This window comes from Humulus lupulus, chromosome 2, assembly GCF_963169125.1.
Source record: "Humulus lupulus chromosome 2, drHumLupu1.1, whole genome shotgun sequence".
Taxonomy (NCBI): domain Eukaryota; kingdom Viridiplantae; phylum Streptophyta; class Magnoliopsida; order Rosales; family Cannabaceae; genus Humulus; species Humulus lupulus.
This window is the reverse complement of record NC_084794.1, coordinates 241,550,641-241,565,747: the sequence shown is the minus strand read 5'-3', so window position 1 is coordinate 241,565,747 and position 15,107 is coordinate 241,550,641. Positions and strand designations below refer to the sequence as shown.

Here is a 15,107-nt window from a genome sequence, read left to right as displayed (position 1 = left end):
ACTTGTAAATGAATTAATATTTACACCCTAGTATGGATTACTCTAATAATTAGACTTATATTAGTACAAAGATATAATAATAATAATAATAATAATGAAAATGCATGAGATACCCACGTGGTCTTTTTCTTTATTTGAGGGTTGAGAGAATAGTATTAGTTCCCCGTATGAGGCGTACAACTCATACCATTAGTTGAGATGCATAACAAAAACAAGACAATTAATATGGAAATAAGATAAAGTTTAAATGGAAGACAAAGGACATAATGGTAATTTCATTCTTGTCACTTAGCTTTCCCTATATAAAGAAGATTTTTCTTTCAACTTTGATGATAGAAACCAACAAGTAATAATAGTATAGAAATACATAGACACATATATAGACAAAAAGGTTACTTACAGTTTGAGAAGAAGGAAAGATCGAGAAGCTAAAGTAGATAGCTGATCTACTCAGTTTGAGACAACAATGGGATTAGGAGGTAGTTTTGATGAAACGTCGTCGTTTATGGCTGAATTCCTTAAGAAGTGCGGTGGTTACGCCGTCGTAGATGGAGGTTTCGCCACCGAGCTTGAACGACATGGTGCTGACCTAAACGATCCTCTATGGAGTGCTAAATGCCTTATCACTTCACCTCATCTCGTTAAAAGGGTACTCTTTTTCTTACTATAAATATATATACACACATATCCATAACTTGTTCTCTATGTTTAAAGGAATATCTCTTCGAAGGGTATTTACCAATAATATTAATTCGAATGTGCAGTCCAAAGAGTCTGGAAAATAATAATTATAAGTTAATAAGAAAAAAAATTATATATAGATATCAAGTCATTTATATATTAATCGTAATTTGCTCCTGTTCATCTTGATTCTCAGCTCGAATTTTTCACCATTTATTTATTACCTGTAATGTTTTCGACAAAAAAAGTTTGCAGATAGAGATGATAATCATGCATGATTAAGATGATATATATAATAGCAATAATAATATAGAACTAGAAAAAATTAATTAATGATGCCTTAATTATTTAGCTCCTTTTTTGCTGGCAGACATAAAAAAACTTTTAATATGTATTAGGATTTATACATTTTTAGACTTTGTATTTTAAAAACTTTATTGTTGGATCTTATATTTTGTAAAATAGTTTCATAAAACTCACTCTTGATGAAAAAAAATATGATTTTATTTTTATTCTAAATTATTAGTTTAGTAAATTATTTATGATTTCAATTGAGAAAATTTTAACTAAAATCAAATTTTATTTGAATTATTTTACAAAATATAAAGTCAAAAAAAGAATCCAAATAAATAATATAATAAAATAAAAGGTCAAAAAAACTATAAACCCTGTCAATTATTTGAAATATAAAATCTTTACTAATGAAAAACTTAATCCAGCAACTTTTGTATGCATAATTTAACGTAATCTACTTTGCTTGTTTATTCAATAAGCATAGATTATACATAAATAGGAAATAGGAAATAATCTCCAATTTATAGAAAGTATTCGACTACTCTATCTTCTCCCACTACACTCCATGTATCTATTTTGAACTTTTAATTTAATTTCTTCAGGAAAAAGTGAAGTAAATTATATAATATATATAGGTTACTATCCCATGATTTTTATAATTTAATTATACCTGAATTAATATTTTGTGCGTTACGCAATTTAAAAAATCAAATATAGTATAGGTGACATATACATTTGTGTGTTCTACTAATAATATTGTATGTTAAGAAATACATATATTGTTTTTTAAATCTATTTTTAAGGTTTTTTCTAGATCGAAGTTGAGATGATCTTAAAGTCCCCTTATGACAATGACGTGTCAAAACATATCCTGAAATTTGTTTATAAATTCATGACACTTGTCCCTAAAATTTGTTTAATACATATAAATCATTACACTTGTCCTCCCTTTTTCATGCAAGCGAATAATGTTTTATTATATATTTATATACAAATAAGGATAAGATTAAAAAACAGTATAAATAAATAAATAAAATTGCCCAACAGTTTTTTTTTTAACATATTATATCAGGTTACGTCAATTAAAAAAAAAACAAGATAAAGAAAAAGGGCATATTATATATATCGTTATCAGCTAAGACACCTGGGAGTGGGATACAAAATACACAGTTTTCATTTCACATGGATAATACAAAACAATACAGAATTGAGTTGTTATAACTTGTTGTACAAATTATATGTATGTTTAATTAAAGTCTGTAAATAACCGACTAAATCGATTAATTCATTTATAATTGATCCTTAAGCAATTAGATATTCAATTTTAATTGAATTGGACCCAAAATTTAAAATGCAATTTAGATTATTCATGTTGAAATTTAATACAACTATGATTCAATTGGCTGGAAAAAAGATTAATTTTATTTTTAAAAATACTATTAATCAACATGATGATGTTATCATATACTTGCACACATTTTATTTTAAAAAATTCTAATGCACAATAATAAAATTAGTTTTCAAGCAATTCGATCTATTGTTTTGTGAATGTGTTATACGATTAATCCTACTAGTAAATTTTTTTATTATCTTAAATAAAAATTGTAATTTTATTATAATTTAAGATTGATCTAGTTTAGATTTTTATTTATGTCGTTTAATTTAATGTTATTACAAATTATTTATTTAAAACTTGAGCTTCAAAATTTTAAATATTAGTTTTAAAAAATTTATTGATAAAATTACTAATTAGATCGGATCAGTTATAGTTAAAATTATTAGTTACCAATAATCATCCTTTATTATAATAGCTGTGATAACTTAAGAAATACAAGATTTTCACATAGATTTTGAGTATTTAAAAATTGATCTTTGTTTATGTTCTTTCTCTTGTACGTACGTACTTTAAGTTTCTATATCTTGCTAACACTAAAACTATATGTACATTAAAAAAAAAACACTAACATTTGTATAACATTAATTAAACCATCACTTAATCATTTAAAAAAAGGCATTATATTTAACTATAATTTTTCGAAAAAATTATTATTAAATATTATTTTAGTCACAATAAAATTTATCATAACTAAAAATTAAAAATTAGTGAATACAAGTATTAATCAAGTTTATCCCGATTAAAGGTATATTTAATCATTTGTTGTGGTCCATTATTTTCTTAGCCAAGATAATAATTTTGTTTTTCAATAATTTTTTTGTTACTAAAATTAAATTTTTCTAGGCCATCTTTGTAATATATATATATATATATCTCGTTTTAAATTGTTTTTATATTTAATATATCTCATTTATATTTAAATAACACATTACACTGTTTGTATTAATTAATCATCAAAACAAAAAAATAGAATGAATTAATATAATTTCATGATAAGTGAGCTAAAGTTGGATACAAGAAAATTGAAAACTAATGAATATTATTCTAATTTGACTCCATACTAATTTTAATTGGAAAAAAAAATAGTTAAAATCATTTCTTTTTTCTTTCACACTTTAATTTGGAATGGGAAATATAAAAGAAGACGTAATTGTTGTTGCTTGAAAAAATATGGGTGAGAGACGTGACACGTACGTATATAATAATGATCATAACAAATTCTTGCTACCTTTAATAAAGACTAATTTGTACGCAATTAAAAACATCTGTTAATTAATTATAATATTAACAATAATTAATCTCAAGTATAGTGCTATGATAGGAGTCAGTTTCATATGTAAATGGTGATCATCCTTAAATTAACAGGTACACTTGGACTACCTTGATGCTGGTGCAAATATAATTACTAGTGGATCTTATCAGGTAATAATTAATAATACTTTGCCTTATTTGTTTAAAACTTTGCATATATATTAAATTTGATTGTGATTGTGTATAATTATTGTAATTAACAGGGCACAATTCAAGGTTTTGAGGCGAAAGGGTTTACAAAAGAAGAAGGGGAAGGTTTGCTCAAGAAAAGTGTAGAGCTTGCTTGTGAAGCCAGGGCAATTTACTATGACAGATGCACCAAAGATTCTTGGGACTATTTTACCCAGAATAATAATAGCAATAATGCAACCTCTCTAACTCTAAGTCGTCCTGTTTTGGTTGCTGCTTCAGTTGGGAGCTATGGCGCTTACTTGGCTGATGGTTCTGAATATACGTAATAATGACATATATATATATATATTTAAATTCATATGTATATATATATATATAACATATCTCTCTTAATAATTTTTTTATTATTATAATTGTTATACGTACAGTGGGAAATATGGTGATGAAGTAAGTGTGGAAAGGTTGAAAGATTTTCATAGGAGGAGGGTTCAGGTTCTGGCTAACTCTGGGGCTGATCTTATTGCATTTGAAACAACTCCCAACAAAATAGAAGCCCAGGTATATAATAATTTATATAACTTAAAGTAATTAAATTGAGATTGAGATTGAGATTGAGATTGAGATTGAGATTGACATTCTTATTCTTATTATTTAGTCATGGTAAATATATATATATATATATATATGATATATATGTATAGGCTTATGTAGAAGTTGTTGAGGAAGAAGAAATAGATATTCCAGTTTGGATGTCATTCAGTTCGACAGATGGAATGAATTCGGCGAGTGGGGATTCCATGATGGAGTGTGCAGCCATAGCGGATTCTTGCAAACAAGTTGTGGCCATTGGAATCAACTGCACTCCCCCTAGATTTATCACTAATCTCATTTCATGTCTTCGAAAGGTACCTATACTAGTACTATATATACAATACATTTCATTCTCATTTCATAGATTTCTTTTTAACACATATATTTCAACCTTTAATATATATATATTTATATATGTGTAATATTAGGTATCTTGTAAACCAATAGTTATATATCCCAACAGTGGTGAAACTTACGACTCTGGAAGCAAGAAATGGATAGTGAGTTCATACTTTCATCTTATTATTAAAATTTATATATGTATAAATTATATGTATATTATTGATTGATTAATATATATAATGCAGAGATCAAATGGGGTGGTGGAGGAGGATTTTGTGTCGTGTGTAAGGAAGTGGCAAGAGGCTGGGGCTTCCTTATTTGGAGGCTGTTGTAGGACTACCCCAAACACAATAAGGGCCATATCCAAACTTCTTTCTGGAAACTCATCTAATTATAAGGCTTAATTAACAATTATGATATATATATATATAAATGTAAATGAGTACATATGTATATGCATGTATCTCCAATGTATTTGTTTAGTTGCCATGAGAATAATGTTTGTATTTTTGTGTATTAATAGTTTATATAACCGCCTACGGGGTTGCAAATCAACACGGAAGAGCAACTTGCAATTATCGTTTCCTTCTGTTGTACTTTTCTCTAAATCAAACATATAATAATTATCATCTTGGTTAATTATTATCATAAATATATTATATTAAAATTCCTCCACTCAAATTTATCTTGATTAACTTAATGTCAAAATATATTTCAAAATATAAAAGGCAGACACAATTAGATACAAACTAGTACCATGTATGTTTGTTTAGTTTTATTTATAGAATTTATTAATTATTTTTATTAAATTTGTATTATTGTCATATAAATTTTAAATAAATAAATAATATTATATATAAAAAATAACATAATCATATTAAATGAAAAATTAAACCAAAACATTGCTTATAATTTTTTAAAATATATATAATATGATAACTTTTTTAAATATAAATAATAATTTTTTAATGAAAATTTAGATTATGTATTATATATATTATTATAATGATATTTTATAATATTTAAATTTATATTAATATTATTACACCCAGATTTTGAGACCTGAGATTGTGACCTCGAAAGCTGGACTCGTCAAGTGTGAGCTCGAGATATATAAAACACATGTTCGTGGTCTAGATGTCAAAACCTCGGATCAAGACGGCAACCTCGAAGACATGTAGCCTCGGGATTCTTTCTGAGCTCGAAATAACATAGCATCTGGATACATCCGTTATCAAGTGTCTTCAGATCGAGTAGCCCGAGCTTAAAGAGTGCAAGCTCGAAATATGATAGCCCCGACGGTGTTTATCTGTCCCGAGCAGGTCTTGGGGTAAGACGGTCAGTTCGTAACCTGTCTGTAAACCTTGACTGATGCGATGTTGATTGCTGATCTCGGAGATTTGATGAATCATCTGATATAACACATTTTGTACATTTAAAGATATTTATTGTTGTAACATCCCGACATTAAAGGGATATTAACAAGTCTATTATCTGTTTTCCTGTTCTTCAGGGGACGTTTCCTTGTATGTAGGAGTTACAATATTTAATATCATTATTTCAATTAATAAGCAGGAATATCTTCCCGAAATATGTGGGAATGAACTCTGAAAACTCTCTATAAATAGAGAGGTCATGAACACTTAAAAGGGGACGGATCTTTTGCTATCTAGGGAAAAAACTCCAAGTTCTAATAAAATAGACTCGTGGACTAGGAAGATTTAGCTGCTGAACCACGTAAAACCCTTGTTGTTCTACCATACTATTCATTTGCACCATAGTTCTTATTGTTTAATTGCTCGACATTTTAAGTTGACGAAAAATGACGTCAACAATTTGGTGCTTTCATTGAGAGCCTTAAGCAGTACAATCCCTGATTAGCTATGGCTGCAAATGATCCGAATATTCCTAAAGAAAACTATCCACGGCGCCCTGGGAAACAGCCGATGACGAATCCAGAACCAGAAGAGAGAAGTGAGTCCTCCGATTCTCGAGGACCTTCGGCACCACCGGCCCCCAGGGACGACGAGGACATGTACTATAATCTTGAGAGATATGTTCTCATTGTGGAACTCGAAAATCATCAGTTAAGAAAATAGTTGGCTGAGGCCAAGAAGCATAATGAAGAATTAGCTAGATTGGCTGCGGAGGCATAAGCGGCTCAGCCTCAACCTACGTCTGAGGCCTAGGTCCCTCCTCCACGGGAAGTTTATGTTCCTCCCCGTAGACCTCGTGGCCGACCTCGCCAAAATGCCGCCACAAGAAGAACGTTGCAACCTCTGCCACCGGCAGAACAACCTGCCCCTTCGAGGCCCCGAAGAAACACCCGAACTAGAGCTCCAGTTAACTCAACTGCTGAGTTACCAACTGAAACTGGGAATAACCGAGCCCCTGCAGAGGCTCGAACTCAGAGTCCTGGTAACACACAGAATGTTACCGAGCCGGCACAGGCGAACTCGGGACCATCCAGACCCCAAAATAGGTGGCTGCCACCATCACCCATACAGTTCCCTCCATCGCCAATAAGATATCCCTCACCACCTCAGAGAAACACACAACCGACTCAGGGTGATAGGGAAAGGCGAGCTAGACGGAAGCAGCGGAATGGAGAAACTACTAGAGAATGGAGAGGCGCCCAGCCTACGAGAAGCCAAATGTCTCGGTCTCGCACAGTAGAGACGAGGCAGCCTGAAAGGAATCCATCTCGAAACAATTATGCAACGAGCCTCGCCAGGGACGACTCAGGAGACACCAGATCAGTCAGTATGTATGATCAAGGATGTAGAAATACTGGGAACCAAAGGAACCACCCTGACCTGCGGGAACACCTGAATCAAAATCGGGGTAGTGGTAATCCCTCGAACCCAAACCTGAGAGATCGCCTAAATGGACGCAAGGATCCCATGCGAAGGCGCGAGCCTGGAATTTTGATCAACGATAACCAATTTCAGGCGAGACCCCTTGTGGATCCAGTTCAGGAAAGAATTTATCAACTGGAAAGAGCATTTAGGCTCTTACAGAATGAGCGAGGCCGGAATCAGGACGAAGATTCAGATGAGGAGCTCGAACCATTCGCTCCCCACATTTCCAACACTCCATTTCCTTAGGGGTTTTGGATTCCTCATGTCCCACCTTTTGAAGGGAAATCTGACCCATACAGTCACTTAAGTACATTCAACACTATTATGAGGGCAAGTAATGTGGGTTACGAGCTCAGATGCATGTTGTTCCCAGCATCGCTTACAGGACCAGCAAAAAGCTGGTTCGAAAAATATAAGAGGCATTCAATCACTTCTTGGGATCAGCTGTCAAGGGATTTCAAGAAGCAATTTAGAGCCATGATTGGGATAAGGCCCGAGGCATTGACCCTGACCAACGTCCGGCAACAACCAAATGAAACGATGAAAAGCTATCTTACAAGATTTAATCTGGAAGTCTCCCGAGCTCGTGATGTAGACAACATCGGTCATTTAATGGTCGTCCAAGCTGGGGTAATGCCGGGAAGTCCCCTCTGGGAAGATATGCAGAGGAAGCCTGTGAGGTCCATAACCGAGTTTAATAGACGGGCTCAAAGGTTTGTCAATGTAGAAGAGGCGAGGTCGACGCTGAATATGACCTCTCAGCCCATAACTACAATGACAAACGTGAAATCTTCCTCAACCTCGGCGAACCCATCAGTCTCGAAACCCCCTGCAAAAACCCTTCCAAAAGAAAGAAGAATGAAGGAAATAACCCCGAGGCGGAAGTGGGAAATAAGAAGAAAGGGGAAAGGTATTTCTCCGTGTACAAGGTGTACACCGAGCTCAACGAGTCTCAGGAGAATATTTACTTGGCTAATGAAAACCAGGTCCCTTTCAGGCGTCCAAACCCCATGAGAAACCAAAAGTCCAAGAGAGACTCCAGTAAATACTGTTGATTTCACAGAGATACTGGGCACACTACTGATGAGTGCAGGTAACTGAAGGACGAGATCGAAGGTCTGATCTCGAGAGGATACTTCAGGCAGTATGTCAGGAACCAGAACAACAATCAGGCTTCTACCAGCCAGAGGACAGCTGCACTGCCGCCTGCCCAAAACAACAATTCCTGAGCTAGGGAAGAAGAGATACCCCCTCCGATTGATGGAGAAGATGTGGTAACCATCTCGGGCAGGCCTCACCTCGTAGGATCGAGCAAGAACGCCCAAAAGCGATATGTGAACGAGCTGAAAACTAGGGACGGGTCCCCTTATGAACCCGAACCTAGAGATCCAAAGTACCAAAAGGTTGAATCTCAGCCTATAATCTTTACTGAGGACGATGCATCCCATGTTCAGTTTCCTCACAACGACCCACTGGTCATCAATCTTCAGCTCGCGAACAAAAGGGTTCACCGAGTTCTTATTGATAATGGGAGCTCAGTGAACATTCTCTATAAGGCCACCTTAGAAAAGATGGGACTCACGCTTCATGACCTAAAAGCTTGTGCAACGACGCTGTACAGTTTTTCATGAGAAGGGATTTCCTGTATGGGGTCCATTGAACTCCCTATGACCTTAGGAGACTACCCAGTCTCAACAACTAAGATGATGGAGTTCGTAGTAGTGGACCTGCCATCGGCCTACAATATGCTGTTCGGGAGACCCGCCCTAGTAGGGCTGGGGGCAGTCTCGTCTGTAAGGCACTTCGCCATTAAGCTCCCGACTTCTAGTGGCATCGGGACATTGAAGGGAGACCAATTAGCCGGAAGGGAATGCTATAGCATTTCCATAAAAGGAAAGAAGCAGATGAGCGCACAAGCGCTCGTCGTTATTCAGAACAAAGACGGGACAGTCTTTGAGATAGATGAAGAAATCAATCCAAGAATAGAGGCAAGAGCTGATCTCAAACCATTGGAAGAGCTTGAAGAAATCAGGCTCGAAGAAGCAGACCCCCCGAAAACAGTAAAGGTCGGGAAAAACCTCCCTGAAGAAACCAAATAGCAATTAATTTGTTTTTTGAAGAAGAACCAGGATGTCTTCGCATGGTCACATTCATACATGATAGGGATAAGTCCAAATGTGGTGAGTCACGCGGTGAACATTGACAAAAGCTTCTCGCCGAAGCAGCAAAAGCGAAGACTACTGGATGACGATAGGAAGAAGGCCCTTAAAGAGGAAGTCGACAGATTAAAGGAAAACTGATTCATCAAGGATGCTATTTACACCTATTGGGTAGCCAACCCGGTACTAGTCCCGAAGCCTAACGGGACATGGCGGACCTGTATTGACTACTCGGACCTCAACAAGGCCTGTCCTAAGGATTGCTTCCCTTTACCTCGGATCGACCAGCTCGTGGATGCCACGGCAAGGCATGGACTCATGTCGTTCATTGATGCCTATTCTGGATATAACCAGATTGCCATGCATGCCCCTAACCAAGAGCATACGAGTTTCATAACAGACAAAGGGCTGTATTGTTATAATGTCATGCCATTCGGGCTCAAAAATGCTGGAGCCACTTACCAGCGACTCGTGAACATGATGTTCTTTGAACAAATAGGTAATAACATGGAAGTTTATGTTGACGAAATGTTAGTTAAATCTCAACTTAACAATAACCATGTGGATGACCTCGAAGAATGCTTCGCCGTGTTACGGAGATATAACATGAAACTCAACCCTCAGAAGTACTCTTTCGTAGTATCTTCAGGAAAATTCCTGGGAGTCATTGTAAATGCTCGGGGAATAGAAGCTAATCCAGATAAAATCCAGGCTCTGATTGATATGCCCTCACCTCGGAAGCATAAGGATGTCCAAAGTTTGATTGGCAGGATGGCGGCGCTAAGTAGGTTTATCTCGAAATCTACGGACCGTTGTCTTCCATTTTCAACCTTTTGAGGGGAGGCAAGAAATTCGAATGGACGAAGGAATGCGAGTTGGCTTTTCAAGAGCTCAAGAAACACCTCGCAGAACCCCTCATATTGTCAAAACCCATTACAGGAAAAGTCATGTACCTGTACCTTGCTACGACCGAGCATGCCATAAGTGCGGTACTCGTGCGGGAAGAAGAAAAAGGTGCAAAGACCTGTATATTATGTCAGTAAAAGGTTACTGGGGGCAGAATCAAGATATCCCTTAATGAAGAAGTTAACTCTCAGCCTAATTCACTCATCTCGAAAGCTTCGACCCTATTTTCAGGCGCACCCTATCCATGTACTTACCGATCAACCACTAAGACAAGTCATATCCAATCCAGAAGCCTCAGGTTGACTGCTCAAATGGGTCGTTGAACTTGGACAATTCGAGATCACTTATCATCCAAGGACGACTATAAGAGGACAGGCCTTGGCAGACTTCATAGGAGACTGCATTGGCATGGCCAACGACAAAGTTATAACCCCGGCCCGCGATCTGTGGAAACTTTATGTTGACAGATCTTCTAATGAAAATGGATCGGGAGCAGGAGTAATTTTGATCACCCCAGCAGGAAGCCGATTTCATTATGCCTTGAGATTTGACTTCGACGCATCGAATAAAAAAGCCAAATACGAGGCTCTACTGGCAGGACTCCGTATAGCCAAGGAACTCAAAGCCAAAGCGATACATTGCTAAAGTGACTCCCAGTTGGTGGTTAATCAAATTTTAGGATAATACCAGGCTTGTGGTATGAGAATGGAAGCATATTTAGAAAAGGGAAAATCAGCACTGGGGCATTTCGAGTTCTATGTGATAGAACAGGTCCCCCGAGAGTAGAACTCGAATGCGGATGCCTTAGCCAGGCTTGCGACCTCCACCGAGACTGACGAGCTGAATGTCTTGCCAATCAAACATCTCACGATGCCCAGCATTCACGAGCCTGAGCAGGAGGATGTTTGCATGATCAACTCCGAGCCAACCTAGATGACTCCGATAGTTGAATACCTTGAGACCGGAATTCTCCCTGAAGAATGGACCAAGGCCTGAAAACTAATGTATTAGATCCCAATGTATACCATTATTGATGGAAAGCTGTATAGAAGAGGATATTCCATGCCGCTACTCCGATGTGTGTCCCCACCCGAAGCTAAGAAAATCTTAGAGGAAATTCACGAAGGGTTCTGTGGAGACCATACTGGGGGGCATAGCCTATCCAAGAAGATCATAAGATAGGGGTACTTCTGGCCTACCATCAAAACAGATTTGTTGACTACGTCAAGAGGTGTGGTAAGTGCCAGCGGTTCGCCACAATTCCTCGAGCTCCACCCTCAGAGCTAACTATGATGACCTCCCGTGGCCATTTATGGTCTGGGGAATCGACCTCATAGGCTCACTACCGACTGGCAAGGGCAGAGTAAAATACGCAGTAGTCGCCGTAGATTACTTCACGAAGTGGACTGAAGTCGAACCTTTGGCAACAATAACCTCGAAGAAAGTCCTTGACTTCGTAGTGAAAAACATCATATGCCGATATGGGATGCCAAGGAAGATTGTGTCCGATAACGGTACTTAATTCGACAGCGATCTATTTACCAACTTTTGCAAAAAAAAAAAAAGGGATAATAAAGAGCTTTTCATCGGTGGCCCATCCCCAGGCGAATGGCCAGGTCGAAGCTGTAAATAAGACCCTAAAGAGTTTGCTAAAGAAAAAGTTGGAAGAAGCTAAAGGAAGATGGCCCGAAGAATTGCCCCAAGTTCTATGGGCATATAGATCCACAGCCCGTACATCAATAGGACATACCCCATTTTCTCTGGCGTATGGTTGTGAGGCTATGTTGCCAATCGAGGTCAAAATTCCCACAATTCGAACCCTCGCTTATGACCAAACCTCGAACCACTCTCAGCTCGAAGAAACTCTGGACCTGATCGAAGAAAGAAGGAACGAAGCTCAATTAAAAAATGCTGCATACCAACAGCGAGCTACCCGGTACTTCAACAAAAGAGTTCGAAATAGAAAATTCGGCGTAGGAGATTTGGTGCTAACGCGTGTATTCTTGGCAACACGAGATCCCGTAGATGGCGTACTCGGGCCAAATTGGGAAGGACCTTATTAGATAGAATTAGTCATCCGACCTGGCGTATATAAGTTGGCAAGATTGAATGGAAGTTTGGTCCCACGAGCATGGAATGGCGAACACCTACGACCTTACTATCAATAGTATAGGAAGGATGTCGCCTATAACCATGCTTGTTTGTCTGTACTATTTTTCTATTTTTGGATTATTCGAATAAAGTTTGATTTCGTTTTAATATGCTGTATTTTTTGCAATCTCTCTTAATTGAATAACCTATGATCACAATCATAGGATATTAAGGGGGCATTAGTGGTACATATACCATCGGCTTGAAAAAATAAAATAACATATACGAAAAATATACAAGTGTTTGGATATAACCAAATGCGCGAGCTAAGATAGTTTGGATATAACCAAACTATCAAAAATATACAAGTGCTTGGATATAACCAAATGCGCGAGCTAAGATAGTTTGGATATAACCAAACTATCAAAAACATACAATTATTTGGACGTAACCAAATTATCAAAAGTTAAAAATATTTGGATATAACCAAATATGCAAACCAGATGAATAATATAAGTGTACGGATTACAAACCAAGCACGACCTTAATAGGTTTGGAACAAACTAGCTAAAACTAATCGACGGTAAGTTGGAGCATAAACCCACTTCGCATTAATTCGAGATCAAGGCTAGAGTATCTTGCAAAACGATAGTTTCGATCTCATAACCTCGGGGAGCTACCCGAGGACGAGAAAAAGTAACTAAAAAAGTAAGATATAACTAAACCATTTGCATTACACACCATATAAGTACTTTCGGGTGCATGGTAAAAGTAATTGCCGACCTTGATAAAATAACGAGATCGGAAACGGATATTTCGAGCAAACTGTGCATGAATGCATTGAACCTCGAGTTTAAATCCAAACTATGTTTGTATGAATAAACAGGCATATATGTCACTTTAATATAAAATGCGCAAAATATTTCAACCCAAGAAATGTAAAGCAAATGTATTAAAATAAAGTCAAAAAATGATATCTCAAAAGGCAGCTCTTTCATGAGCTGTAAAATTGTCTTGGCCTCGGGGGCAAAAGAAACAAAAATCAATCATAAAAAACTGTTAAAAGAAATTCAGAAGGACGCAGCCCCAAGGCAAGATTTAAGAAGAAGGAGCGGTCTCCTTGGCCTTCTCAACATCGGCATCACCCCTGGCTCCCTCTGCCTCATCTTGAGCAGTCTCCTCCTCATCAAGCCGAGCTTGCCATTTAGCCACGAACTTTGCTTCAAGAGGGCCTAAGAAGCTGGTGTCGAGGTCGACATTGTTGGCCCAGATTCTGTACATGGCCATGTCGACTGCCCGGTCCTTCTTCTCCTTAAACTCTTTAAGAAGGCGAGCCTTTTCACCCTCCATGATCTCAAAAGTGACGACCTTCTCTTCTTCAAGCTTGGCATTGATCTCCTTGACCCGAGCATTATCCTTCTCAAGCTCTGTGAACCGGGCATTCAGCTTTTCAAGCTCGGATGTCTTGGCCTTTAGCTCCTCAGCTCCTGCCTCCACCTTTGCTTTTGTTGCCTTGAGCTTGTCACTCAGTTTGAGCTGAAGATCCTTCGCCTCCTGAGCAAGAGACATGCTCGAATGGACCTCGTTGTTCAACTTATAATTAAGCTGAGCAGAGACAGCAAGAGTCTGGCATACAAAGAAATCAAATTAGCATATGGACCAAGTGTAAATACAGCTAATAGCGAGAGAAGAAAGGTTATTGCAGCATGGAGTTCGATGCTCTTCTCATAAAGAGTGTTGCAGTCCTGGGCATTGTTCAGAAACTGGTAGTGAGGAGCGTCGAAGCTGCCAAAACTCTGACCCACCCGAGACAGAACGTCCGAGCCTAGCATAGCCCAGTGGGGTCCAGCTGCGTTGTCGATCACATACTCATCAACATGAGTAGAAATCGAGAGCAGCGGTGTCTTCGAGGACGAGGGTTTCTTCGGAGGTGGGCCACCTATGGGATTGACCTGGGGTGCAGGAGGAACATGAGGAAAGGTCGAGGAGGAAGTCTCGGCCTGAGCAGGTGGACTCAAAGCTATGCTTGGAGCAATCGGAGCCGGGGGAGTTGGTATTTTCTCGGTCCTCTTAAGGACCTTAGCAAGCCGGTCTGTTTTTCGCGACTCCCTCGGGCGCTTACTCCTCTTGGCTCCGCCACTGACCAGAATGTTGTCAAGGTCAGAGTCCATCTCGCCTACACATTTACACCACATTATGAGTTATCCCAAAAAAAAATAAATTAACATGATGCAGACAGACAAGGGATAAAAAGACAAGTGGAGAGAAACCTAACTGGAACTCTCCCCCGAGCTTGTGCTCGACGACCACGAAATTCCCCCATCTTTAGAAGAGGCAGGGGGA

General features: G+C 37.7%; 1 protein-coding gene across 1 annotated transcript; it reads left to right on the top strand.

Annotated features, from left to right (window-relative positions):
- The first annotated feature begins 326 nt into the window (after positions 1 to 326).
- LOC133819123 (homocysteine S-methyltransferase 3) lies at positions 327 to 5,376 on the top strand. The gene is made up of 7 exons (XM_062252294.1): positions 327 to 649; positions 3,737 to 3,793; positions 3,886 to 4,136; positions 4,243 to 4,372; positions 4,516 to 4,719; positions 4,834 to 4,905; positions 4,993 to 5,376. Exons 1-7 carry the CDS (start codon positions 467 to 469, stop codon positions 5,149 to 5,151), a joined length of 1,056 nt encoding a protein of 351 aa, XP_062108278.1. The 5' UTR covers positions 327 to 466; the 3' UTR covers positions 5,152 to 5,376.
- The last annotated feature ends 9,731 nt before the right edge of the window (positions 5,377 to 15,107 follow it).